General features: G+C 38.9%; 1 protein-coding gene across 4 annotated transcripts in view; it reads left to right on the forward strand.

Annotated features, from left to right (window-relative positions):
- The window catches only part of LOC120515046 (formin-H), a 220375-nt gene that overhangs the window by 170070 nt on the left and 23388 nt on the right, over positions 1-26917 (forward strand). For 3 of the 4 annotated variants that reach the window (XM_039735748.1, XM_039735750.1, XM_039735751.1), the window contains 5 exons: positions 8218-8370; positions 20078-20207; positions 20304-20336; positions 20912-21009; positions 21155-21238. In XM_039735748.1, the coding sequence (XP_039591682.1) occupies positions 8218-8370; positions 20078-20207; positions 20304-20336; positions 20912-21009; positions 21155-21238 (498 nt within the window). Of the gene's footprint in view, positions 1-8217; positions 8371-20077; positions 20208-20303; positions 20337-20911; positions 21010-21154; positions 21239-25710; positions 25811-26917 lie in introns of those variants that run through there. The other variant, XM_039735749.1, reaches the window with a different exon arrangement.

Consider the following 26917-nt stretch of genomic DNA (forward strand, 5'->3'; position numbering starts at 1 on the left):
GTGTGGAGTTTGCCCATATTTGCATTTCTCTAGCTACTCTACATGGCACCCTGTCCAGAGTTGTTTCTGTCATAGCATTGCCTTGTATCAAACATAGTCGTTGGCTGCTGGTTTATGATTGTTTTACAGGACCTGAACACCTTGCAGTCATTAAATCCTTAATTAGGTTTTGTTGGCTAAAATGCCTTCAAAGTAATGTAAGAGACTGATAAACGCATTCAGAAAGTGTTAATTTCATCTTACCAACTTCTGCTAAACATATCTCTGAGGGAGGCTGCAACTACCTGACACTGTTCACAATTAGGGTCAAATCCCTGATAGATTTTAGAATGTTTTAATTTGGAAATTACACCAGGTGTTGTTTAACTCTGGCTATGTGTTATTTTTGGTCATTGAACCTTCCCATACCATTTCCTGACTACAATTCTTGATACATGTTGTGATTTGCTTAACTTTTTATCTTTCTGGTTTTGACCATTGATTGGCCTTTGACTTGGCGATAGCTCCTGATTCCAGTTCCATTCAAAGCTTTTTCTACCTAGTGCATTCAGTGCATGAGATACAAAGACACTATATTTTAGTCAAAGCCAAAGCATTTAGAACATAGTTTCTTAAATTATGGGTCATGACTTAAATTGGGTGGCTGGCTATTGGGTCATGCAGAGTTGCAACTCACCATAGTATTTAACAGGAAAAAGTCGTATATGGCTTGCGAAGTGTCTCACAATAGGTCACCATGGCAGTTTAAGAAATCGACATTGGTCTGCTATAACTATCAATGGCGGTTCACCAAGGGGGAAAAGATCTGATGGTCATTATGGAGTGTGTCCTGAAGACACTAAGAATGGCAAGATTATGTAACGAGAAAAAAACATTTAATACTGATTTATAACCAAGAGAGTGTGTTACATCTCAGCAGACAGCAATTCCTCTTGCTCTGTTTTCTCTTTAATTTTACTCTTATTTCTTTCTCTCTCATTGGCAACAGTGTCTCATTGATACTTTTTTTCATTTTTCTCTATCTTTATTAACTAATTTTCCTGACTAAACATAAGTTCCTACAATGTTTTTGTTCAAAGACACTTATAGAAGATATTCGTTTATTGACTTCAAATTACTGAACTCCTAAATATTTTGAATTGAGAATGATTGATAAAATATTAAGTCTTCATTACATTATTTTCTAGGTTTTAATCCTTCAATAATATGATTTTTCATATCATAGTGTCCCTTGGTAGGAGTGTTTATGTTCTTTAAATTACTTTAAATCTGTTTTCCCTAAACAGTTACAGCACATGGAGACAGAATGGCATACTTTTAGCAATAAAGCTTAGCAATCATTTTTCTAATATTACTACAGCGAAGCCATGGGACTTTTGTTGTGGTGCATACTATTAAAATGTTCTCTTCTTCTGTGTCCTGTCATTTCTTTTAAGCATTTAAAGATTTATGTGGTATATTTGCACTCTTGAAAGCATAAGCTCTGCCTTTGTTTAATATAGACAGATATGCCTTCCCATTGTTTTGTTGGTTCCTTACTCTGGAAATAATTACTTTGTGGAATATATAACACCAGTATCAAAGGATGAGCCAATTGGTAATACTGCTATGATGTTTATGTACAGACACATTACAGGCGTCCATCTCCCAAGTCTAATAATACATACGCCTTCCCAGATTACTGACCCTTATATCCATAAATGTGAGTAACTGGGTGCTTTGGCAAATTTAAATACTCTTTGTCACATAAAACAGATTTCAGATGTGTTGCTGAGATAAAAGTGAATGTTTAAGTTTTATACCATGTTAAAATAAATAAACTGGGGGAAGAGTGTCCAAGGGTTGTTGTGAGAAAATCATCTTAAAAGGTGAACAGTGTGAATGCCTGATAAAATGATACTTGCCCCATGGTTATGGCGTCCAGCACCTGTAAAGGCAGAGAAATACGTGATTTCAGATGTTTGTGATGCAGAATCTTGGGTTCTTCTGCTATAATAAGCAGCAATGTCTACCGACATCCCTTATGCTCCAGTTGCTTGTGTCCCTCCTACAGAAACAAGTAACTCTTGTGCTGCTCAGTTTCATTGGTGTACTTGTTGCTGCTCACTGATAAAGTATTTTTGTAATTACTCCATCTGCAAGCATCCCAATCTGTCTTGTCACCTGAACTACCTATGCCCCGTCTGAGGACAGCTTCATCTGTTTTGAATTCTCTGAATTTATTACTGTTTTTGTTAAGACCAAACACATAAATTGAAGATTTTTGAAATAACATCAAGTGAGATAGATCTTGGATAAAACCATAGAAATGAATTTCCTGGAGTATTTTTGGGCCTAGTTTAGATATTGGAGATGATGTTCAATGTACTGCATGCCAGATATGCCAATGCAACCACACATGTCAACTTGTGGACCAAAAATAAGCTGCAACCTTATTATACGTATGACATACCCCATGCATGATTTATTATCGACACATTCAATCTTAAAAGGAAAATACTTCTTTCTGTAGCTGGTTTTGTTATTTATCAGTAAAAACTCACCTTACTTCACTGCCGTGCCTTGCTGTGTGGCATGTTGATGAACTGCGACTCAGTGTCTTACATTTGTGCTGTAGGATAGCGTCACAGTCTGGGAACACTTGTTAGATACTTATTTGTGAAGATTACTGTAAGAACTGAGGCAAAGAAAGCAATATTTTCATAATAACCTCATGTGATGGATTATACATATTTTCCTCACACTAGTATTAGGGAACAGCACCGTTAATGTATACACTACAGATGATAATGTAGAAGATAGAGAGAGGAGAACATTTATAGCACATTTGTGAGCTGTTTTGGTTTTGTTTTAATTAAATGTTACAGTGAACATTTATGTAGTATCTGCATTTTAAGTACCTGTTCTGAGGATACTGCAGTAGAAAATACAATGAAGCATTTGTGCTTTGTTAATATCCCTACTTCTTGGCCCAAAGCTCCAGGTGTTTGGAAGTGAACAGAGAAAGGCTCTGTCATCCATTGCCAGCACTGGAGTAAGTGTGCTCAAAGCAGCTGTATGATAAATGAAGCTGTTCTCAAGCAAGTATTACTTGTCTCTTCAATGAAATAAATTAACCAAGGAACTGAAGTTAAAAGTAATGTTGCAATTGCCAGTTTAACAGGCACTGTTGTCTCCTTTAATACAATTTAGAAGAAAAACACTTTTAAATGAAGTGGTGAACTAACTAAGGGAGGGCACTTTAATTTTTACACAGTAGTTGCAGAAGTGCAATTGGCTTCTGTAGGTCATATTACTAAGTCATGCCATTTAGCTAAATAATATAACATCCTCAAACCCGCCTAATCTGGTTCATGGTGACAGTCTTAGCCTTGGCAACTTGAGGTGCAAGGCAGGAAACCACTTTGGATAGGGCACCAGTCCACTGCCGCACCCAAATGCACAACCTACACTGGATCAGTTTAGAGGAGCCATTTAAGATAACATAATATATATATATCATTTGTGATATAGGAGAAAATTTAGTTAAGTAGTGAATTAAACACCCTGTGGTGGGCTGGCACCCTGCCCGGGGTTTGTTTCCTGCCTTGCACCCATTGTTGGCTGGAATTGGCTCCAGCAGACCCCCGTGACCCTGTAGTTGGATAAAAGGATGGATGGATGAATTAAACACCAAGTTAACCAGATATATGGGGCTTTATTAATACTTACCTAGTAAAAGTAATTCAAATTAGGCTGTAATATATTTATCCCCCCAGTAGCCCACTTGGTCACCAATATTACAAGTGTACAGAGCTCATTTATATTTCTGTTGACTTTCTTATTATGCTAGAGGTTTTTTAAGATGGAACTGTATAATTTTTGAAGTGGCATGCACTAAAAAACAAATTTTATTTATATTTAATTTTGATTAGTTTTCATCAGCAAAATTTGCCAAAGCATTTTTTCCAGAAAATATGCCATGACTGTGACCTTGTTTACTGAATATTGTCCTGTTTAACCAGCTTAGTTGAACATTTTTTCCATGCACCCATGATGCTTTATGAGGCTTGCGTGGTATCATAGAGTTGTAGCAGCCATTTGCAGACATGCTTTATGTCACTACCTGTGTACTACTCCATTAGCTGACCAAAAAAAGAATATTATGAGTACTGCTATGAATATATAATACTGATCCTGCTGTGTCACCTAGGTAATTTCGCATTCCAGCTGAATATATATACCATTAGCCATGTGACCAGTGATGAGTCAAAACAAATCTTAAAAGAGCCCTCCTGTTCCCAAAGTTAGAAAACATGAGACTCTGGGAAATAATAACAAAATAATAAAATGTATTACTATTTTCAGGGCGTTTCTATCTTCTTGATGGAAGAAAATCATGTGAAGCATCTGCACATATAGATCAGAAACAAAATAAGACATGTCAACTGCATGGACCGCTGCACCGCAGTCACATGCCAGCTGAAATGTAACTTGAGAAAATACTACATGGCACGACCAGTCAGTGCCCCAAAGACTGGAACTCTGTGAGCATAATGATATATATACACGCACACGGTAATGGCACCTCTCATTCGTGTGAATGCTTTTGACAGACACAGTTTCTGCTCTCTCAGCTCTTACAAATTTTAATATTTTCCTCACTTTAAGTTACCAATTAAAGAGGACATATTGTGCCCAAATCTTATCAAAGAATTTCATCGTGAAAGGTTATCAACAGAAAAAATGAGTCCATGTGCAATCCTAGCACTGAGAAAAGATGAAATCAAACGAATTAATGCCAAAAATGACGATCGGTTACACGGCAAATTGGTTAAATGCATATCAATAGACTATGCTGAAACAGTTGGTGGTGATCAGGCAGAAGATGAAAACAATAACTTACAATATCCTGAAGAAATATCTACAACCGTTAACACAGTCTGGTCTTCCCCCGCATAAATTACTGTAGAAAAAAGCATGTATCCAAGAAAGGTAATGTAGTACATCTTTCGCGGATAACATCACAGAGCAAAGGAGATCTTGATATACCATTCATATTAAACATTAACAGTTTCCCGTTAGAATAGCTTTTGCAAAGACAATTACCAAATCTTAGAGCCAAACATTTTAAAAATTTGTTTTATTTAATAGAGAGAAAGAATCGAAATTCAATCATGGGCAGTTATACGTTGCGTTGTCACAATGAAATTCAATGCAATATTGACAAAAATTTAATTAAAAAAATAGTTCTTACTGAAGTTTTACAGTAAAAGTATAAGTTTTAAAAGTATTTGTGTGTTAATTTCAAAGCCAAACAGAATGAAATTGTATTACACAACAAATATCTCTTAACGCAACATAAAAAATAATTTATTTTCAAATTATTATGTTTTACTCTTTTTTAATATGGTTAATTACTCCCTGTAATGTAAACCAGCTCTATTATGCATATGTAACAATAATGAAAATACAAATCTGTTTAAATTGTACAACTGCATCCCCATATGCGAACGACAGAACCGCAAAGAGGCTAGCGCGTAGCGCAGGGACAGGGGTTGGCGAGTGAAGCGAGTAGGGGGCAAAGACCCTTAGTTTTTTATATATTGCTAGTTTGTAGCCATTTGTTTTATTTTGTTGGTAGCTATTGTTCCATCTGCGTTATTTGGGCTTAAGGTATGCTGCCTCATAGCTCAAGTCACATTTTCGACTACACAAATATCAATCCAGCATAGTCGGCAGATGCTTCCCACCAGGGACACATTAAAGGCCATTAAATCATTATAATCCACTTAAAACTAGTTCAGTTTCTTCTTCCCCATTGACTCCCCACCCCATTGCCATGTATGGCAAAGTTTCTAAACATTTCTGTAATTTCACCAAACTCATTGCAAAGCAAACTCTGCAGGGTTGATTCTTCATTAACGTGAGTTGGCTTAGGGTGGAATCACAAATACAATTGATCATTTGTTTGGGCTGTGTCAGGTGAAGTAGACTTGGGGGTCAGCTTTGTAATTTTACTTGGTGTACAGCTTTGTGTAATTTTTATTTTTTTATTTTTTTTTTTCACTCCAGTTGCAGTTATAAGCAATTTCTGAGCAAAGTAGATATCTGTTAGAAGTAGAATTAGATGGAGGGATTTGACATTTTATCCAAAGTCTATGATTTGGAGATGCTTTTATCCCTTTAAACCAACCACTGCCTATACTGCCAGGAGAGAGTGCTGGCACAATGTGTTACAATATACACATTTTATTAGCTAAAGCCAAATATGAATAAGAGTTGTGTGATACTGTTTATTAAGTAAGGTCCATTAGGTTGAATGTTTGGTACAGCTTTTGACAGTGTGCATCTATACTCAGCAAAAAAAGAAACGTCCTCTGACTTTCAACTGTTTTTACTTTCAGTAAACTTAATGTGTAAATATTTGTATAAACACTAAAAGAGTCAACACCATAAGACATAAACTAAAAATGTTTCACAATGTGTCACTGAATGAAGGGAGGCTCAAAATCAAAAGTAGTGGCCATCAGCTGCTTGAAGTACTGCAGTGCATCTCCTCCTCATGGACTGGACCAGATTTGTCATTTCTTGCTGTGAGATGTTACCCCACTCTTCCACCAAGGCACCTGCAAGTTCCTGGACATTTCAGCCGGGAATGGCCCTAGCCTTCACCCTGTGATCCAACAGGTCCCAGACGTGCTCAATGGGATGGAGATCCGGGCTCTTCCACTGCGAGGATGATCAGCTGTCCTTCCTGTCTCCCTGTAGCGCTGTCTTAGGCGTCTCACAGTGCGGACATGGCAATTTATTGCCCTAGCCACATCAGCAGTCCTCATGCCTCCCTGCAGCATGCCTAATGCACGTTCACGCAGATGAGCAGGGACCCTGGGCATCTTTCTTTGGGTGTTTTTCACAGTCGGTAGACAAGTCTCTTTAGGCCCTGTTATTATTCAGTATTGCTTAAGACAATTATGTGTCCAGCATTGCATGATACCACTTAATAAACACAGTAAGTGGTGTAAGATGACAAGAAAAAGGTTTGGTGATCCACCCCGTATTCTTGAAAATTAGACAACTGATATAACAAAATGAGTAATCTTCCGAGACTGAGTTCATACTTGAACTGAGTAGTATATAAAGAAATAGCAGTTTTATAGAGTAGACAGGAAGAGTAGACAGGAAGAGGCATGCTTTTGAATGTTGAAATTGCAAAGAACCAAAAGTAGATATTCTACAAATGATGACTGAACACTTAATTCCTAAAGTACTATACAATGTACACATCTAATATCTCCATTTCCATTGCACAACAACATGCAGTAGTCGCCTTATTTTAGCCTAAATCTGGATTGCCCTAACTGCTGGGGAAGCCCATTTGTTAAAAGAAGTGCCTGTAAGTGGAAAAGAAAATGAGATATTTATGTAGCTGGTGAAGCTGCCCCATTATTTTATGCCTTAGGCGCTGGCTTCAGCTGCTAACTGGCACAAAAGCCAAGCCAAAATCAAACAACGTCCAAGTCATTGGAAGTGACATGAGCCGGCTAACTCTGTAAATACGAAAAGATTCTGGCCCACAGGCAGTATGTTTTCTTTTTTCCTTTTTCTCAAGATGCTGCTTTGTAAAATGTTTTCTGACTAAGCAAGCGTTTCCTATAAACTGTACTTGTGTGTTTCTTAATAATATCAGCCTAATTTTCACTCAATTTCCAAATATAAAGCAAAGCCTCAATACTGATATAATTAGCCTACAGCCTGCATTATAAAAGAAGAATTAACTGGATAACTGAACTAAAATATTTTTTCTACTAATTGGAATTAATTAAATTAAAGTCCTGGGAGTAAGTTCAGAATTAAGCCTTTCATTAAGACACTTATTCTATTTTCTGAGTTTATATAGTTATTTTTATTTGCTTTTTTATATAATATAACTACAAAATATTCTTTATGTTATTTTAGGTTGCCGTTGACTGAAAAACAGTAAATTGATTTTAGTGATGTGAGCCAGGTGGACTTCAAGTAGCAGAGCAGCCTTTTAGTTTATATATTGTTTTTATGTCCAAATAAGTGCATCTTATGAAATGTGTGTCCTTTCACAGCAACTTATTTTTTCTCCTATTCATGATTCAAATGTGCTTTCCTGCTATGATTTTTTTTTGTTTTATTTAGCTGTAATAAGAATGACACAAATGCAACTGGGAAATATCTCTGTGTTTCTCTTTCTTTTTTTTTTTTTAGCTCATAAGCCAGAAGATTAAAATGTGCACTCAACTACGGGACAGCAAGTCATTTGTCTGTGTACTGGAGCACCTCCTTGTTATTGGCAATTACCTGAACGAGAATGCAGGAAAAGGAACAACTAAAGGTTTCAGGCTTTCTTCATTGACAAAAGTAAGCACCATCTCTGCCATTAAAGTGAAGTAAATAGTACTTTGGCCTTATAAATATCCAGCTTTGGGCTCTATTTACTATTTTTAGGAGAAGAGAGCATCATTTGGCATTGTTATCTTGCAGCAGTCTAGCTAAATACTGGGCTGAAATGTCTTCTGTAAGGAGTTACAGATTCCTCCTTGGCAATGGGTTATGTCTAATTTTGTGATCTTCAAGTCTGTTCAATGGCCCATTCCAATTTATAACTGAAATAGACTTTCACAAAATCCTCTTTTATATACTTATAGGGTGACCGGATGATGCTTCTCACTTATAATAAAGTTTTAACAATATTAAAGTGTGGGTGAAATTAAAAGCAAATGCAACTAAGAATAGTGCAGCATAGCAATTAAGGCTTTAGACTTCAGGCTATGACATGGGGTTTAATATCCCACTACTAACACTGTTTGACCATGAATAAGTCATTTCACCTGTGCCTGAGTTCCACTTGGTGGGAAAATAAGTACAGCAAATGTAAGTCTCTCTGTTATGTAAAAAAAACGGGATGAGATGAGATCTGTTCAGAGAGACGAGATGTGACTTTCTCAGAAAGACACTTTCACATCCCGCGAGCCTAGACTTTGTGCCAAGAGATTTAACCAGGCCCGGGGCCAGAAATAAAAGACAAAGAGCAGATGACAAAGTAAAATGGCGTAAAGAACTCAAAAACGTTGGTGCGATACACATGCAGAGCAGGTTGGAGATAACGGAAGTAGGAAAATTTGAAAGTCACAAAAAAATGATATTAAAAATCGCATTAGCAGAATCAAACAGAAATATTATTCAATGAAATAATGAAACAGCGAAAAGAGATTGAACAGTGTTTGAGGATGTCTGTGGGAGAAGAGAGACAAGGCAGTGAGACAAAAGGACAGCTGCTGTACAGGCTTTTAAATGTTCGAAGCGACGCACGAGATGCAGATCACGTGGCACAGCCGCAGCAGTAAGCCAGCAGCTGATCGAGCAAAGTGGAGGTAACAAAATTAAATGTATTTGTTTCCCATTGTATCACTGTTTAAGAGGGGTTTTGGAAGAGCAACCACATCTCCTTGGGGTGCGTTCAGACCCCCTCTTGACAATGGCACATAGCGCAGTGTGGGGGGGATGGGAGGGATTTATTTTAAAAATAAAAAAGCTGCTGGACTGAACATGAAACCAGTAAATAAAATACTTGAACACTGTATAATAAAATGAAAATTGCATTTAATATACCTTATACCTGAGGAGGGGTGCAGCTGGTGGAGAGGAAGAGAAAGGTTACTGTTTTGGAAGGGGAGTCACCTTCCATAAACGCACCAAATAACTACTTCTAGTGTTCTCTCTCCCTTCTGCCTCTTAGCATTACTGGTTTATGGCTGCCAGATCTGCCACACGTGTACCGCTTTCATGATTCATGATAAGTTCCCTTTTCACCTCAGTCGTCGATAATACAACCTTCCTCTTAGGCTTTATTGCTTCCACGCTCTTCTTGAATGCCATGGTTAATAGAATGGGGTTTTATATACTGTATATATAATCAAACATACCAAAAATAAAGTGAAAAAAGCACTGAAAACACACAAGTGTAACACAAGAGATGTTTTCTCAGAGAAAGCGACATACTACTTAGGTGCAGGTAAACTGCATCTGTTTGTGCTCTCTGCATAAGCACCATCTGTTGCTGCATTTTTTCACTGCACGTGCAGTTTGAATGTACAAGCATCTTTCAAACTCCAGATCAAATTTCTCTTGAATTTAGCATTCAAAGTCTGCAAGATTCAAAGTTAGAATCATTTGAAGTATAAGGTACTACTGTACATTAACAATTAATGGAGAAAGGTGTTTTGAATTTAATTTGTGCTTGAAACATAGCTCATCTCAAAAGTCATTTAGCTAATCTAAATCTCAGCCTTGCACACTATATTTCCCTTTGCCAGTGACCCCAAGTAGATAAGTATGAATACTTGATTAACTTTATTACATTTGTTTTTTAAAGGTGAGCATTGCATTTCTACTTGTTTTCCCTCAATTCACTCCAAAAGCATTATAATTGTGAGCCAAGTGGTTGTGAACATAGAAAGACTGACAAGTTCACGTGAAATGCTGTATAATAAATTGTATTTAATCAGAAATTCATGTACATTGTAAATATTTTTGACAAAACAAGCACATCTCAGCCATTTCTTTCCTACATACAGCCCACTGATCATATTTTGAACTTCTCCAGAGTATGTTCTTACTGTATTCAACTTAATTCTCCTTTATTTTGACCTCCTGTCCCTGCCTCCTAAATAATTAATATTTTGGGACATAATCCTACACACATCTCCACAGCACCATAGCCACATGCCAAAAGTCCCCACATGACTAGACTACATTCACTTTGGGCTCAGATTCCTTAGCCTTTCAAGAAGTTAAACATAGTTGGTGCTGTAGTTTACATAAGTTTTCTGTTTTCTACATGATAAGTCTCCATTTATTATGTTCACAACTTGCTATGTATGTAATGTATATAACTTCTAGGATCCCCTTGAAATGTGACATCACCTTTCCAACACCATGGTGCATACATGTGGCTTTTCTTCTGCATAAATTCCAAAGACAAACAAATTAGTTTGACTTGCAAATCTGAACTGGCCCAGTGTGATTGATGGTGAGTGGATACTTGACCATATTCTGAGTAGGTTTGGGTTCTACCTGGGACTTGATGATTCCAGAATAGACTGTATCCTTGTGATTTTGTAATGTTGCATTGATTGATTTGTTGGGTGATATGGTGATGTGGTGATGTGGTGATGCATGTTAAGAGCTTTCAGAAGAGTGCTCCCATAAGCAATGGTGGTAGAGGGGTCCATGAAGACCTGAGGGAGCGTGAGGGATGATGGAGCGTTGTGCGTCAGGGCTGATGCATGTGAAGACAGACAGGGCAAGAGTCGGAAGTAATTGTAGCTGGCAGTGTCCAGGGTGAGCTGAAGAGACAGAATGAAAGAAACACTTTGACCTGGCTTGTGATTGCCTCCTGAAACCTGGTTTCCTATTTGGATTTTAAATTATTTATGGATGGTTTTTAACCTGCATGTGAACACTGTTTTTATTATAGGATCATTTATTGACTTATTGTAAGGGATTATATGCTGCACTTTATCTGTTCTTTGGAGAGCACTGAGTAGATAAAAACCCTATGCATTTTTGTATCAACCTCTGCGGTGTAAGATGCACGATACATTTATTGCCAGTGTACAATACAATAAAAATCATTTGGAGCAAATCTATAGATGCCATAGATAAAAGTATATGAGTATATAATAAATTAAGTAAACATTATACTATGAGAAGCAAAGTTACTATTAATAGTTCCGAATATAGACAGAGTAAAAGAAAAGGTAAATATGCAAGCATAAATAATAAATGAAGTCACAAATATATCAAGTTACAGTAAAAATTACAGTTAATGTAATGGTCATGTGTTCCACATGGGTCATGTATAAGTGTGTGACTAAATGTGGTTGATACAAAGGTTCAGTTCAATCAGTGGTTGTTTCTGTTATACTAAGGGGAAGAGATTGTTGTGCATTTCATAGATTGATTGCTTTGGGGTAAGAGCTGTTCTTCAGTCTGTTAGTGTGGGCATTCAGGGCTCTGAAGCACCTGCCAGAGAGCAGAAGAACAATAATGTTATGGCCAGGGTGGGTTGGATCTTTACAAAATGTTCTTTGATTCTGTTCATTTGAACATACTTTTTTTCCGATATGTTTCATCACTCATCCAAGTGACTTTCTCAGTCTCAGTTTACTGCAGGTTTCTCCAACCTTATAAACAGTACCTTAGCCTAATGACCGAACTAGCACCATTGACTAACAATTGGCAGTGTGATTAATGATATGCAAGTTGTCCATTGATCAATGGCCATGAGTACCATTGACAGAGAGTTGGAGAATGGTTGCAATCACTGCATTGTAAGATGGTGAAAGATGTACCCCTAGGCCCCCCTCCTCGGTTCAGAGTTGGTCAAACAGCGGCCAGGGAAGCAGAAAAGCATCATATCAAAAAGGCCCAGAGTAAATGTACTTATTCCAGCTGGACTTTTGTCAAAGCAGGGAAGACACCTAAAGAATGCTCTAAGCAATCCAGGAGAGAGGAAGGACAACCGCTGCCTAAGCAAAAACCTTTGGTGATCCCTTATGTGTCAGAAGTATCAGAAAAGCTGAGACGCATTTTTTCAAAACACCAGGGGCCTCATGTATAAATGGTGCGTACGCACAGAAACGTTGCGTAAGAACTTTTCCACGTTCAAATCGCGATGTATAAAACCTACACTTGGCGTAAATCCACGCACTTTTCCACGGTACCTCATACCTTGTCGTACGCAAGTTCTCCGCTCGGTTTTGCAGACTGGCGGCACCCAGCATCAAAGCAGTGCTACTGTTCCTGTGTGGTTACACCTTATTTTCCTGACGCGGCTTTATAAATACATCGAAACTAACCGCATATTGTTTATTAGTGTAATGCATCTGATTGTAATTAACTTGTAACAATATAATGATAGAGGGAACAGCCATAGTATTCCAAATACCATAACTGCTTTAGCATTGTTACTCTCACTTCTTCTTCTTCTTCTTTCAGCTCCTCTTGTTAGGAGTTTTTTCAATATTTCTCTCACTGCACCACTCAGAGTATTTATATCACTGTATCTGAGTGTGAATCACAGCAGCAGCTGATCGGAAAGGGAATTATCGGTATACAGCTTCAAGGACACGCTGTCTCAGCCACTGCAAAATGTTTTAAAGCCTTTCCTGTACGGACCTCGCGGTTCAGAAACAGAAACGATATCATTTATAAGGTGAAATTCAGCAAAATATGTTTATTAAATTATACAGATAAAACTTTAACTTCATTTAAATAATCTATATTCTTCACTGGGAGTGTCGTTAAGGATAGAATAATTAAACATGTACTATGAAGATATTTCAATGTTCTTTAAACGTTTTCAAGAATTGGCGCTAAGCTTACAGATGGCTTAACGTCTATTACAGAGCTGATTGTGTGGCGATCGGTTACTTGGGGAAAGAAAAGCACTGACTGCAGTGACGGCTACGCCAATATATATTGAATATAAAACAGAAAGAGAAAATAAAAACACAGCGACAAATTTCAGCAAAAGTTAAATGCTTGTGTCATGAGCACGAGGCAGCTATGCAGTTCCGCAACGGACGCCATCCACTGTGCATAAGCTACCTTACTGACGGGGGCGAAGGAGCCACCAATTCTTCCTCTGCCCAGTGCCACCACAAGCCTAGAGCCGCCCCTGATTGTACTGCTGCAATAAATTATTTCATCGAAGTGAAACACGTTTAATAATGTGCTTTAACTCCTATCATCATAAAAATATCACGTATACATCTCAGTATTTTAGTTATTCAGAGAACTGTAATATTACAAATGTAATTGATTCTGTGTCCAGTTGGAGGAAGAGAGCCGGTTTAAAAAGCAAGTAGTGATTCACACACATAGAGCACATAGAAGATCAAATACAAAACAAAGCATTTAACGTGCTACTTTAATTACGATGTGATTTGAGAAACTGGTTAATTAAACGATTTTAAGATGAAGTTTATGATGTTCTACTTTAATGACAAAATAAACTATGTGATTAAAGTGGAAATGTCGAGATTGAAGTTGACATTTCGTGCTTTTTCCTCACTGTGTGCCTTTTTTCTCTGTACCCTAATAAGCTTTCATATGACACTCAGACAGTGGGCTTACAACTCGGCTTTTCACGGCGACTTTGATATGTGACTTCTTTTTTATTTCCGGCACTGTGCAATTTGTGAATGTGAGCTTTCAAGTTTCTCCAACACGCTATGTCACTCGATCAACTTCCTTTTGTTGATTATACCACGGTTTATTTGAACAAATAGTATGTTTTTCATTTGCCTCCACTTGGTATTCGCTGAAATTCTTATATTTTCCCCGTGCTTTTCCCATTGTCTTTTCACAGAAGGCTGCGCTTAAGGGCGATTTATATTGATTTGCATATTCAAATAGGCGTAATTCTAGGAGGATTTGGGGCGTTACATAATGCGCGTGCACGAGCGTTAGTTTTCACGCTGATCGGGATTTATGTAGCGGAAGAACGTGGAAGTTGGAGTACGCACAGATTCCTGCATTTGGATTTTTCTGTGCGTAAACACATTTCGGCTTTTGTGCTTACGCCATGTTATAGTTCTACGCACGGCGTTATACATGAGGCCCTAGGTCTCTGTGGCTTTCAAACCCCAAAACACGATACAGCAAAAATTAGTTCACCCCAAGGATCGGATGCCCCGGCACAGACAGAGTAATATAGTTTATGCAGAGGATTGCTGTGAATCATACATTGAGGAAACCAAACAACCACTGGTGAAGCAGATGGCACAACACAGAAGAGCTAACTCGTCAGGCCAGGACTCCGCAGTCTATTTACATCTACAGGACAATGGTCACTCTCTCAGTGACGAAGATGTGTACATCCTAGACAGGGGGGAACACTGGTTTGAGCGAGGAGTCAAAGAGGCTATTTACGTGAAAAAGGAACAACCATCTCTGAACCGAAGAGGGGGCTTAAGGGTACATCTTTCACCCTCTTACAGTGCTGTGATTGCAGCCATTCTCCAACTCTCTGTGAATGGTACTCATGACCATTGATCAATGGATAATTTGCATATCATTGATCACACAGTCCATTGTTAGTCAATGGTGCTAGTTAGGTCATTAGGCCAAGGTACTGTTTATAAGGTTGGAGAAACCTGCAGTCAACTGAGACTGAGGAAGTCACTTGGATGAGTGATGAAACGTATCGGAAAAAAACTATGTTTAGATGAACAGAATCAACTTTCTAGAATTTCCTTACCTGGATTATTGAGCATGCATCGAGACAAAATGTACTTTGCTTTTCTACTGCAGCAGGCAGTGAAGATATCTTCCAGTGATGGTAGCTGGGTGCCAGTAATTCTCTGAGCACTTCTGATGATTCACTGGAGGGTCTTCCTGTTCTCAAAGGTGCAGCCAGAGTACCACACTGTAATGCAATACGTGATGACAGACTCTGTGGTGCACCTGTAGAAGTTAACCAGCAGCTTTTGTGGCAGTTGTGCCTTCTTCAGGCTCCTTAGAAAGTGAAGCATCTGAACACCTTTCTTGTCCATTACTGTTGTGTTTGTTGTCATGACAGGTTCTGGCTGATATGGACTCCCAAGAATCTGAAACTCTGGACTGTCTCCACCCTCTAGCCATTAATGTTTAAGGGATGGTGACCACTGTAGTTCAGACTCCTGAAGCTAGAATCAGTTCCTTTGTTTTCTTGGAATTGAGTATAAGGTTGTTGCTCTGACTTTCCAGATTCCCGACCTCTTCTGTATAGGCTGATTTGTCATTATTGGAGATCAGGCCTATCACTGTGATGTCATCTGCAAAATTTATTATCATGTTAGTATCATGGGTAGGTTTGCAGTCACTTGTGAAGAGGGTGTAAAGGAGAGTGCTCAGTCAACAGCCCTGTGGTACCCCAGTGTTCAATCTTACTGATGAAGAGAAGCGCTTACTCATGCGCACAGTTTCTGGTCTGTTAGTAAGAAAATCTAAAATACACTTGCACAGGTGTGAGTTGAGACCCAAGTTGTTTAGTTTGATAGCCAGTTTGTTTAGTGGGGAGTGGGGAGGAAGTGTTTTGAAGGCAGGTTTTGATGAACAGTATCCACACATTACTTACCCTCTGGTCCAGATGTGACAGGGCAGTGTGACGGGCGAGTGAGACAGAGTCCTCAGTTGGCCTGTTGCCATGTAAGCAAACTGATATTGGTCCATGACGGTGGGGATGTTGTCTTAATGTTTTTGAGAACAAGTCAGTCAAAGCATGGAATGGCTTACAATAATAAGGGTCAGGGCCACTGAGCGATAATCGTTCAAGGACCTCATGACTTCCTGTTTTGGACTAGGAATGATTGTAGCCAACTTGAGGCAAGTGGAGACCTTGGCCTGTTATAAAGAGATATTAAAAAAGCTGGTGAACAAAGCTGTCAGCTGTTCCACACAATGCTTCGGGATCCATCCCAGAACCTAATCAGGACCAGCTGCCTTATTAGGGTTAATGTGGCATTGAGCCGTTCTCACCTCATGTGCATTCAGTGCCTGTGGTGTTATGGGTCCACAGCTTACTCAGCAAAGGCCGTTTTTTTAAATAGATAATCACCGTACTCGCGGCGGCTTAGTGAGGGGGCGTTGGGCCATAGCAAGCCACGTGGCGATCTGCGGTGTGGGCGTTTCTCACCTAGTGCACAGGTGAGGGACTGCCCACATCCGTGATTGTTCCCGTGGCTAATGTGCTGCAGCTGCTATGGCCCCTCGCAATATAAAAGAAGCGCAAGTTGGTTGGGAGAGATCAGAGAGAAAAACGAAAAAAGAAAGTAAAGGACTGAGGATACAGGAAGTGAGGGAACAAGTCGATGCAGAAGTAAGAGAGAGAGAGACAAAGAATGTGTGGACGAGGGAACGAGGGCTCGTGGGCAGCTGTGAGGAAGCTGGGTGTTAGGCCGACACCCAGGTGTTGAATTTGAAGTCGCTCCTGCTGAGCGATTAGGTAGCGGGAGTGACCGGGGAAAGGCGACTGGCCGCGGAAGGCCGGAAAGGCAGTTGGAGTCGGGAGGCTTGGTGGTGGATTACCCAACGAGAGCGTCCTGGCCGTTGGATGTGAACCAAGTCTCAGGATTGGGATGAGTACCAGACCGAAGTCAGGGATCGGTAGGTCTCCAGACCTGTGTGGATGTGATATGGAAAAGGGCAGCTGCAGAGAGCGTCTCGCCTGCTGCAAAGCCTAGTTGGGAGAAGCAGATGAGACGCTAGCATAGAAAAGCACAGGGCTTGTCATTGGTTTTTAGAAGACTGCTTCCAGCGTCATTTGAACCCCGTTGATTTTAAAGGATTTTTTTTTCTATTGTTTTTACCTTCACATGTTTCTTTTGGATTATTTGTTGAACTTTGAATGACGGCACTTTATGGACACTTTGTTTTTGATTTGTTGACTATTTTAAATAAGAGCACTTTGCACCTTTTGAACCATCCCCTTGCTATGTTGTTGCCTTCACTTTCTAGCTCATCTCGGTGACATTATCGACGGTGTTGGGTTCAAGAGCTCCTGAACAGCAATGGGAGCATGGAGCTGAACCCGCATTGTCACAGTGCCAGAGTGCATAATGGAGTGTCTTGCTGAGTTAGTTTGGTGATAGGTCGGTTGCTGTCCTTGTCAAATTGAGTGAAGAAGTGATTGAGGTCATCAGAAAGAAATGAGTTTCCAATGTTGGTTGAGCAGGTGTTACCATTGTAGTCTGTGATGGACCACATGCATTGGGAGTCAGAGCTGCTAAAATGCTCCTGTGTTTTTGCTTTTTAGTAGAACTTTGCCTTCTTAATGCCTTTCCTCAGATTGGACCTAGCTGTTTTGTAGGTCTCTGTGTCTCCCATACGGAAAGCAATGCAATATATTGTACTTTCAATAGGTCTTGGACCTCTCTGTTCATCCAGGGTTTCCTATTAGGGAAAGTACAGATGGTCTTAGTAACAGTGACATTGTCCATACAGAAGTTGATGTATGATAAGACAGAGATGGCACAAGCATGTAAGTCCATATGATTGTCCTTTGTAGCTGCCTGTTTGAACAGTTTCCAGTCAGTGTCATCAAAGCAGTCCTGTAATTCAGTTATGACTCCTTCAGGCCAGACTCTGACTCTTTGCACATTAGGCTTTGTCCGGGCAATAAGGGGTTTGTGTACAGGAGTCAAGAACAAAGAAATGTGATCAGATCGACCAAGGTGGGGGTAGGGCGACACTGTATGAGCATTCGCTATATTGCAGTATATGTGATCCAGCATTATGTGCCCTCTTGTTAGAAATTCAACAAACTGATAAAATTTGGAGAGCACAGTTTTATGGTTGGCGTGATTAAAATCACCTGCTAAGATAAGTATGAGTCCTCATTGCACGGTTATGACTATGACTATGGACAGTCTAGGGTTCAAGCAAATGAGCAGCTGCAGCTGACGCAGACCACCACAAGTGGCTCCTCGAAACCTTTCAAACATAAAGATGTACACTATTTAGCCAGATATTTGTGCACACCTAACATCACTCCTTTTTCAGCATATTGGACATATGAGGTCCATCTGGAAAGTATCCAGCTATGTAAAATGAAAAATAGATACATTTGTTGAAGAAAATATAAGAAACATTGTACATAGAACAATGACGTCTCAGTCCCTTTCAAAGTAGGCATCTCTTCCTCTGTTTAAAACACTTTGCAAAATTCTTTGTTGGAATCGTCAACAGCTACCTCATCGTACGTATTTTCCTGAATCTTATTGACAGTCTGAAATATCTTCCCTTTCAAAGGTGATTTTAGTTTTGGGAAAAGCCAGAAGTCACAGGTTTCCAAATCTGGGATGTAGCGGGGCTGAGTCATAATTTTTAATGGAGTGTACACATAATTTTGGTCATACAGTGTATGTAGGGCTGTGTGTTGCATTTCTTTAATGGTGCACTGTGGTTCAGTTCTTCAATAAGGATTTTCATTATACTCATTGTCTTCATATGAGTTACCTCAAGGTACTCCAATTCTCTCTCACATAGCCTAAATGTTTGTTTTTGGTTGATTAACAACCTTAAATGTTCTGTAATACATGTCTGTATGAAAGTGGCCAGTTATGGAGTTGTGTGTTTTCCAGCATATATTGGAAGGATATGTACTGGAATCTAAATGACAGTGTCAATAAAAATACTAATTGGCTGTACCACAACTTTTGGAACATCACAGGCAGCCCATTTCACACAGTGCCTTTTGCAATGCAACATACTGCACTATAAGGTTACAAGAGGAACAGAATAGCATTTTGAAGATCAGCAGACAAACTGGGGTAAATATATTTAACATTATAAAGCTACAGTAATAGAATAACTAAAAAGGACAAATGCAGGCTTGTAAAAATAAACAATTGTACAAGGCAGAATTTGCAATACTTAACACTAGTGACAGCAGCATATGCATACCAATATTATTTATTTCCTTTTCTCCAAAGGACTCTGCATTCTCCTATCTGACTTGTATCTGTATTTCAAAGCCCTGAACTATAACCCTTTCCTTTAACACAGAGTCTTTCTCATATTAATACATTTTTAATGTGAAAGTGAGTTGGGGACAGGAATACTAATAACTCTCTCAGAGTTCTGTTGGTGATTATTTTTAAAATGGTTTGCGAAATGTGGCTGTGACTCTGACAGTTAAATAAAGCACAACTAGGCCCTGGAGCCATTCATATTCCGTACCGGGTATTCTGCTTTCTCGGTTTTAGAACGTTAACACTTGTTTAATTATTATGGGTGTATACAGATTGTGTATATCTTGTGTATATCTCCACATAGGGGGTGAGGAAGGGGAGAAATTTGTTTACACACTGGGGGGAGCTCCCGACAGACATAGTCATTTCTGCATGTGTTTGAATAGTTGAGATGAAACTTAAGGATGCCTGTAGTGAGGCAATATTCCTACTAAGAAAGGTCTACAGTGTTCAGCCCAGGACTTTCTTTGGGTCTAGTTGTTGGAGGGGTGACTTTTGAGGTTTTTGCACCAGATGGCTTTCTCTGTAACATCGTTTTCTGTCTGCAGCTCTCACAGATGCGAGGAAAGGAAAGGAAGTTCACCTTGCTGCATGCCCTTGTGGAGCAGATAATGTTACATCAACCGAACTTAGCGCTTTTTTTTCAAGAGTTGACAGAAATTGAAGCCGTTCCGGGGGGTAAGCTGATGAAATTTTCATTTCAGTTGTCAGTGGAACAGATTGTGTTGAAAGCATTGCTTTTGTTCAACTTGTTCTCTTTTCCATTTCCCCCAGCTTCAATTAAGGGCCTTACTGCAGAGGTGGATGGTATGTTCAAGGTTTTTTTTTTCTGTCATATTTGCATAATTAAAGATGTCACTGAAGTCCATTGCAGCAGTTGCTGACATACTGATAATGAATGCACTAAGGTGTCAGAATTGCCATGTGAAATTTCTCTTCATTATTTTAAGATATATTCTACATGGACTTTCACACTCAAGAAAAGGAAACAGTGTGTTATTCCTCCAGCTAGTAGCGCATCTGGTCTGCTGAAACAGCTGCTGCCATAATGCAGGCAAAATTATTGAAGCTCAGTCTGTAATTTTCATTACATCTTCAAGCACACATCAGTCTTTAACTGAGTGCCTTCACCTCAACATTTCATAGAGCGTCATCATGTACAGGCCACATGGAGCTACACCAGCATGGCCATTTCTCTTTGCCTCACCTGCCACAAGAGTGTACATTGATCAAATGAATTGTATATAATGCATTTCTTAGACTAGCACTCAGCAACTTGCCTTGGACAAATAATGGAGTGAAATTAACAGTGCCATATTTTGTATTTATTTATATAAGGTGAGAACTGATTCCTGACTCCTTGTGTTTCATCTCTCTCACAGTTTTGAAGAATGAACTGCAGAAAATTATTCAGAGTAAGAAGATTTTCAAATCTAAAAATAAAACAAACCAGGACTCACAGTTTTACAAAGACTTAAAGGTAAATCAGTAATTCTAAATGCATGCTTACTTTAAATCTTGTTATACAGCAGCTGCAAATTCATAGCTGATTTTTAATCCTGTCACAGTTTACCAAACACACATTTTCTGTTATTTACAAGTTTAAACAATTGTCTTTGCTGTAGGCCATAATCCAGAAGTATGAGGCAGACCTTTCACAGCTGACTAAGAAATGTGATGAAATGAAGAAACTGTATGTTGATATACTGGTAAGCCATTCCTTAACTTCAAGACTGTTGTTCTTTAGGGAGAAATGTCTCCATTTATCAATTTGTATACTTAAAATTCTACGTCTGCACCCTTTATATCACAACCAGTACCAGTGCAAAGTGAATACACTTGACCTGAGTATTCCTAGTTGTCATCCTCTTTCTCTGTATGTTTAGCATTCGTTTGCTCAGAGTTTGATGCGTTTACTGCTTCCTGAGCAGCTCTTCTTTTCTCCACCCTAGCGGCCGACTTCTTCTCTTTATTCGTCAGCATCTTTTTGTGTTAAAACTGAAGAAGTCAGTGTTTGTGTTGCAATTACTTAGTACATTTTCCTTAATTTTTCACTTAAGCTGGCACTTAAGTCTTCAGTCTGCCTCAAGAATGATTTAAGATATGAAGAGGTAGGGGAAGTGATGGTGAAGGTGTTAGGGATGAGAATAGCGCTCGTACGCATGCACCGCACGGCCACCCTGCTAGCCGCTGCCGAGAGTTGATTCTACAATCAAATTGGAGGTCAATCATCACCCCGATCAAAGCGGACAGTAGACATCACGTTGTGTTTGTGTACCAAATTTCAGGTCAATAGTTCAAACAGTTTGCAAGCTACAGGTGATTTAAAATCCTGGACAGACAAACGGACAGCCACGGTAGCGTACTATATAAGAAGATTCAAGTGCTGGGCTGATGCCTTTAGAGACATAGCATGTTGCTTCCTTTAGTTCCAAGGAGAGTTTTAATGCCTAGTTCTAAATATTATGTCGATTGGACTAGCATTGGATGATGGAATGGCATCCATCATAACAGCAGTGTTTACAATCTGCCATTTATCAAGGATACTGGATTAATGACCAAATAAGCGTTGAAAATCATGCAGCCACAGAAGCATAAATACACCTACCATGTAATAAACACCTTCGGTATATATAAACTTTGAAAGAATACAAAATAAAAAACCCACAATGTTTGATGAGAGAGAACAGAGTTTAAAGGCGCTTTTCCACTGCATAGTACGGCACAGAACGGCTTAGTACAGCTCACCTTGGTTCGGCTCCGTTCGGCTCGGTTTGCGTTTCGACTGCAGTTTAGTACCGCTTTAGAGTGGGTGGGATTATTCACGTGTCGTTATAGTTGCGCCAACCTCCTGAAAAACTTTTTCATTCCACGTCGCCCCATCCAGCTCTCGCTGGATCCGCTCCTCGGCTACCAATGAGAGGAACGTCTGTACTTCCTCAATAGACCACGAAACAGCCATTTTTGGTTAAAACAAAATGGTGAATCCGAACCTTCTCTGGCTGTGCTAAAAATCTAGCGGGTCTGTTGTGTCTCATGTCGCAAGTTCAGTGACGCAGTAATGACGATTTTCTCCGGCCAATCAGTGACCAGCAGAGTTTACACGTCACATTTTTGGTAACGGTTTGGTGTGCTTGGAACCTCGGCTGAGGTGGTACTAAAAAAAGGACCAGGTACTGTTCCCAGTGGAAAACCCCACAAAAGTGAGCTGAACTGAACCGTGTCGTGCCGTACTATGCAGTGGAAAAGCGCCATTAGGTACTGCAAAGATACATCTATTACTCATTTTCCTTTATTCAACAAGACCTTAACAAAGGCTTCTTTTGGTCTTTGTAACACTTATAAAGCATCAGTAAAGTGTTTATTGCATGATCGCAGAAGCAGCTCAGACAGCAATTAGATGTTTTCTAAAATAAGGAGTTTTCATCTAGGCATTAAAAGTATTGCTGATTTGACATCCATCCAGTTTGCTTGGAAGTCATTTCAACATTCAAGGGCCATGTAAGTAAAAGTTGGACCACCTATGAAAATGTTATTTGTGTTAGTAATTATAAGAAAGCCTGGGTGGTCTGGTGGTATAGTGTATGGGAAGTAAAATGTTCAGCATGATAAAGGGTGGCTAAAGAGTTTGTAATTCTAGAATTCAGAAGGAGGACTGGTTTAAATCTTCCTTGGAAGTTCATAAACAGATTACAGATAATATAATCATACTGTTTAGTAGTTCTTTCTATGATGCTTCCTACTTTTGAATTAAGGGTCGAGATTAAAAAAAATCATTATAACATTACAAAGTCAATTTTCACGGAAAATTATTTAACTGAGCATAAGGTCGTGTAGTGCATTGGCTTTCCTGTGGTGGTCTGGCGCCCTGTCCAGTGCTTGTGCCTGCCTTTTTGCCCTATGCTAGCTGTGTTAGGGTCCAGCCCTCCCCACAACCCTGGTCTGGATTAAACAGTTTAAAAAAATTACATGACCGCATTAGTTCTTCTGTGCCCTGCTTACTTTAATTATAAGATGATATTAAATAACAACCTTTATAATTAAGTATTGGCACATAATAATTTTGAAAATACTATAGGCGATATCATAAAAGGAAGTTCTAAGCAATATAATAATTTTAGAAACAGTTTTAAAAATTAAGTATTTCAGGTATCATGGAAATGCCATACCAAACAATAAATCTGACAAAGACAAAAAATAGATTTAGGTGTTAATAAAGGAAGTAGAAATACAGTACATGAGAACATATCAATTAACGAATTCATCTTCACAGTCAACTTCTTTAATTTTTCAAGGTCACATGATATCAGAGTCTATCCCAACAGCACACAGTCGCCCCCACATTTAGCAATTTACAGCTGTCAGTCAGCCTCACAGATGTGTTTAACCTACTGTATGTGTGTAAATCACATTCCTTTAATGAAACAGCACATTAATACTATAAGAAAGGGAAACTTCACAATCAGGGTAGGCCCAGCTCAAGTACTAGGCAACAACCATGCTGTTTGCTGTGTCTGTGTGCTAGACAGTTTATAAGTGAGAAGGTATCTAGCACGGCCTAGTAATTTTACAGCATATCCTAGAATGATCATCAGAATTCACAGATCAGCTCTGGAGTAAAGTGACCTCGGTCAGCCGTGTCCCAAGCTCTGCAAAAGGCTAGCTTGCATAAAAAGACAAACTGTTATTCAAAAATGATCATCTTAGTGCCTTTTGGACCTGAAAGGCAGGAGTGAACCTGCTAAAGTTTGGGAAAAGCTCTCATGGTCAGATGAGACAAAGTTTAAGCTTATTGGCCATCATTCAAAAGACTTCAAAAATTTTATTCTGCAAAGTGTATCTTAACCAAAATACATTATTAATGTTTTGTGCCTGAATATGTTTACAAGCAAAAATATAAATTTTGGACTTTAAGATTAGACCATTATAAAAATTAGAATATTAGAACAATGTTATGAGAACAGGCCTTTCTGCCCAATAAAGCTTACCAATCCTATCCTCCGAATTCCTCCAAAGTAATATTGAGTTTTCAAGGTTCCCAATATCCGAAACCACGCTACTTGGTAATGCATTGCATGTGTCTATAGTTCTCTGCATGAAGAAAACCTTTCTAACGTTTTGAAGAAATTTACCCATAACATATTTCCAACTTGTGTCCTCGTGTTCTTGATGAACTCATTTTAAAATAACAGTCTCATTCCACTGTACTAATCCCCTTCATGATTTTAAATGCTTCAGTCATATCTTATATGACCCTATAGCCCTGAAATCAGCCTAGTCACTCTTTTCTGGACCTTTTCTAGCACTACTATGTATGTTTTTTTGTAGCCTGGAGACCAAACCTGCAAACCGTACTCCAGATGAGTCCTCCAGTACGTTATAAAGCTTCCTTGGACTTGTACTCTACAGATCAGGGTGCTATATAACCTAACATTCTCTTAGCCCTCTTAATGGCTTCTGATCACTATCTGGAAGTTGATAATGAGGACTCCTTTCATTATATGGGAAAGATGTTAGATGACATCTATTTTTTTTTCCAAAAAAGCTAGTTGCAATGTTAGTCAGAATAGAACTAAATTTTCAAATTGGGAATTTAAAACTCTCAAGCAATTTTAAAATTCAATTTCTGAACCAAACATACATCTTCATACAGTACATTTTGAGGGTATTTTTAACTTATTTTTTATAATGACTTCATGGCAGATTGCATCTTGAATTCATATATTTTAAGAGACCTGTTAACATACAATGGTGTTGTGGCAAACATCAGAATACTGGGGGTAAATAGAATAACTTCTTAAGATGGGCCTTACATAAGACCAACTCTTACTGAATCGGCTGTGTTTTACTTCAGTTCTCGGAATACTTCTGTGCCACTGCTAATTTGACCAAGCAATCAATCATTTATGGCCATAGTGGCTGGGAATCGTAGTCCTCACTTTCACAGTACCAGACTACTGCATTATTATACAATTGCGCACTTCAGTATGTGGCATAGCAGTTGTTTCTCTGGGTCGGCAGAACTCAGCTTGTTCTCAAAAGTTTACTGTTTCTAGAAATGTTTTGAGTTTTTGTTTACCTGTACTCTGCTCTTAACTGTCTTTTTCTTTTGTTAGATGAAACGTCTAGCATATTTAAATGTTATTTGTATTTTATTTAACAAATATATGTGTTGTAATAGGAGATGGCACTGGACTGAGGTTCTGGCCAGGATGGAGGTTGTGTCTGTTTCTGGATGGAGCTATAAAATGGATGGATCAGGGGAAATGTCATAGAGTGTACACTCTCCCTATATGCTAGGTGGTAGTGCTCCTGGGCTGGTACACCCATGCAGACATCCGCAGGTTATGTTGGGAACTGTAGTCTCATTGGACAATCCTGCAGGGTACCATGGGTGTCTCCATGGGGAGCTGCAAGGGAAAATTGGCCCCACTTTGAAGGACTTCTACATGGCCCAGAAGTGCTTCCACAGTGCAATATTATTGCACAGAAAGTGCTCCCGTGTCCAGCCTGAAAAGGGGACCATCCCACCTCTCGGAGGAGTTGGAGTCGAGAGAGGAGCTGGACAACACTCGCTGGGTAGAAGTGGAGGAGAGAAGAGAGAAAAGCAAAAGAATTACTCTGCTGTAAGAAATCCATTAAAGGTAGTTTATTCAATAAACATTCATATTTTGAACCTGCGACTGTGTCTCTGAGGTTGTGTTTGGGGTGCTGCAATGTCCCTTTGTGTTTATTGTGTTTAAGTGTGTTCATTTTGTATTTAATGTACCTTACTGTTACCATAATGTCAATCTACATAACTGTTTTCAGTTAGTGGTCAGTAAAAGCACTTTATAAAAAAAGAAAATGAGCTGAAACTATGCATTTAAGTAACCTGCAGTAGTAAACTGAATGAAATGTTGCTCACCATCTGCTGAGAGTGGTATTTTAGCTTATTTAAAGGCAAGCTGTATGCACATACAGTATGTAAACAGCCACATCCATGTCATTTAATTTGTCACGATTGTGGTCATGCTTAATTTCTGTTATTGATTTTAAGGGTTTCATTACAATTAATAAATTGCAAATCAGATGCACTACATCTTTTTCAGATTACATCAGATTCACATCCATCTGTCTAGGTGACCTCAGAGGGCTATGCCCAGCCTATCAGATTCCTTCACCCATTCATCAATGATTTGTTTATGAGAAAAAAGTAATTTTTTTATTTTAAAAATAATAAACAGGATAGATAGATAGATAGATAGATAGATAGATAGATAGATAGATAGATAGATAGATAGATAGATAGATAGATAGATAGATAGATAGATAGAACACAAAAAACATAAAGGTTGGGGCACCACCTTTGTAACCCCGTATAACTGTATTTGCAAAAGCAAGAAAAA

The sequence above is a fragment of the Polypterus senegalus genome, chromosome 14 (assembly GCF_016835505.1).
Source record: "Polypterus senegalus isolate Bchr_013 chromosome 14, ASM1683550v1, whole genome shotgun sequence".
Classification (NCBI taxonomy): Eukaryota; Metazoa; Chordata; class Cladistia; order Polypteriformes; family Polypteridae; genus Polypterus; species Polypterus senegalus.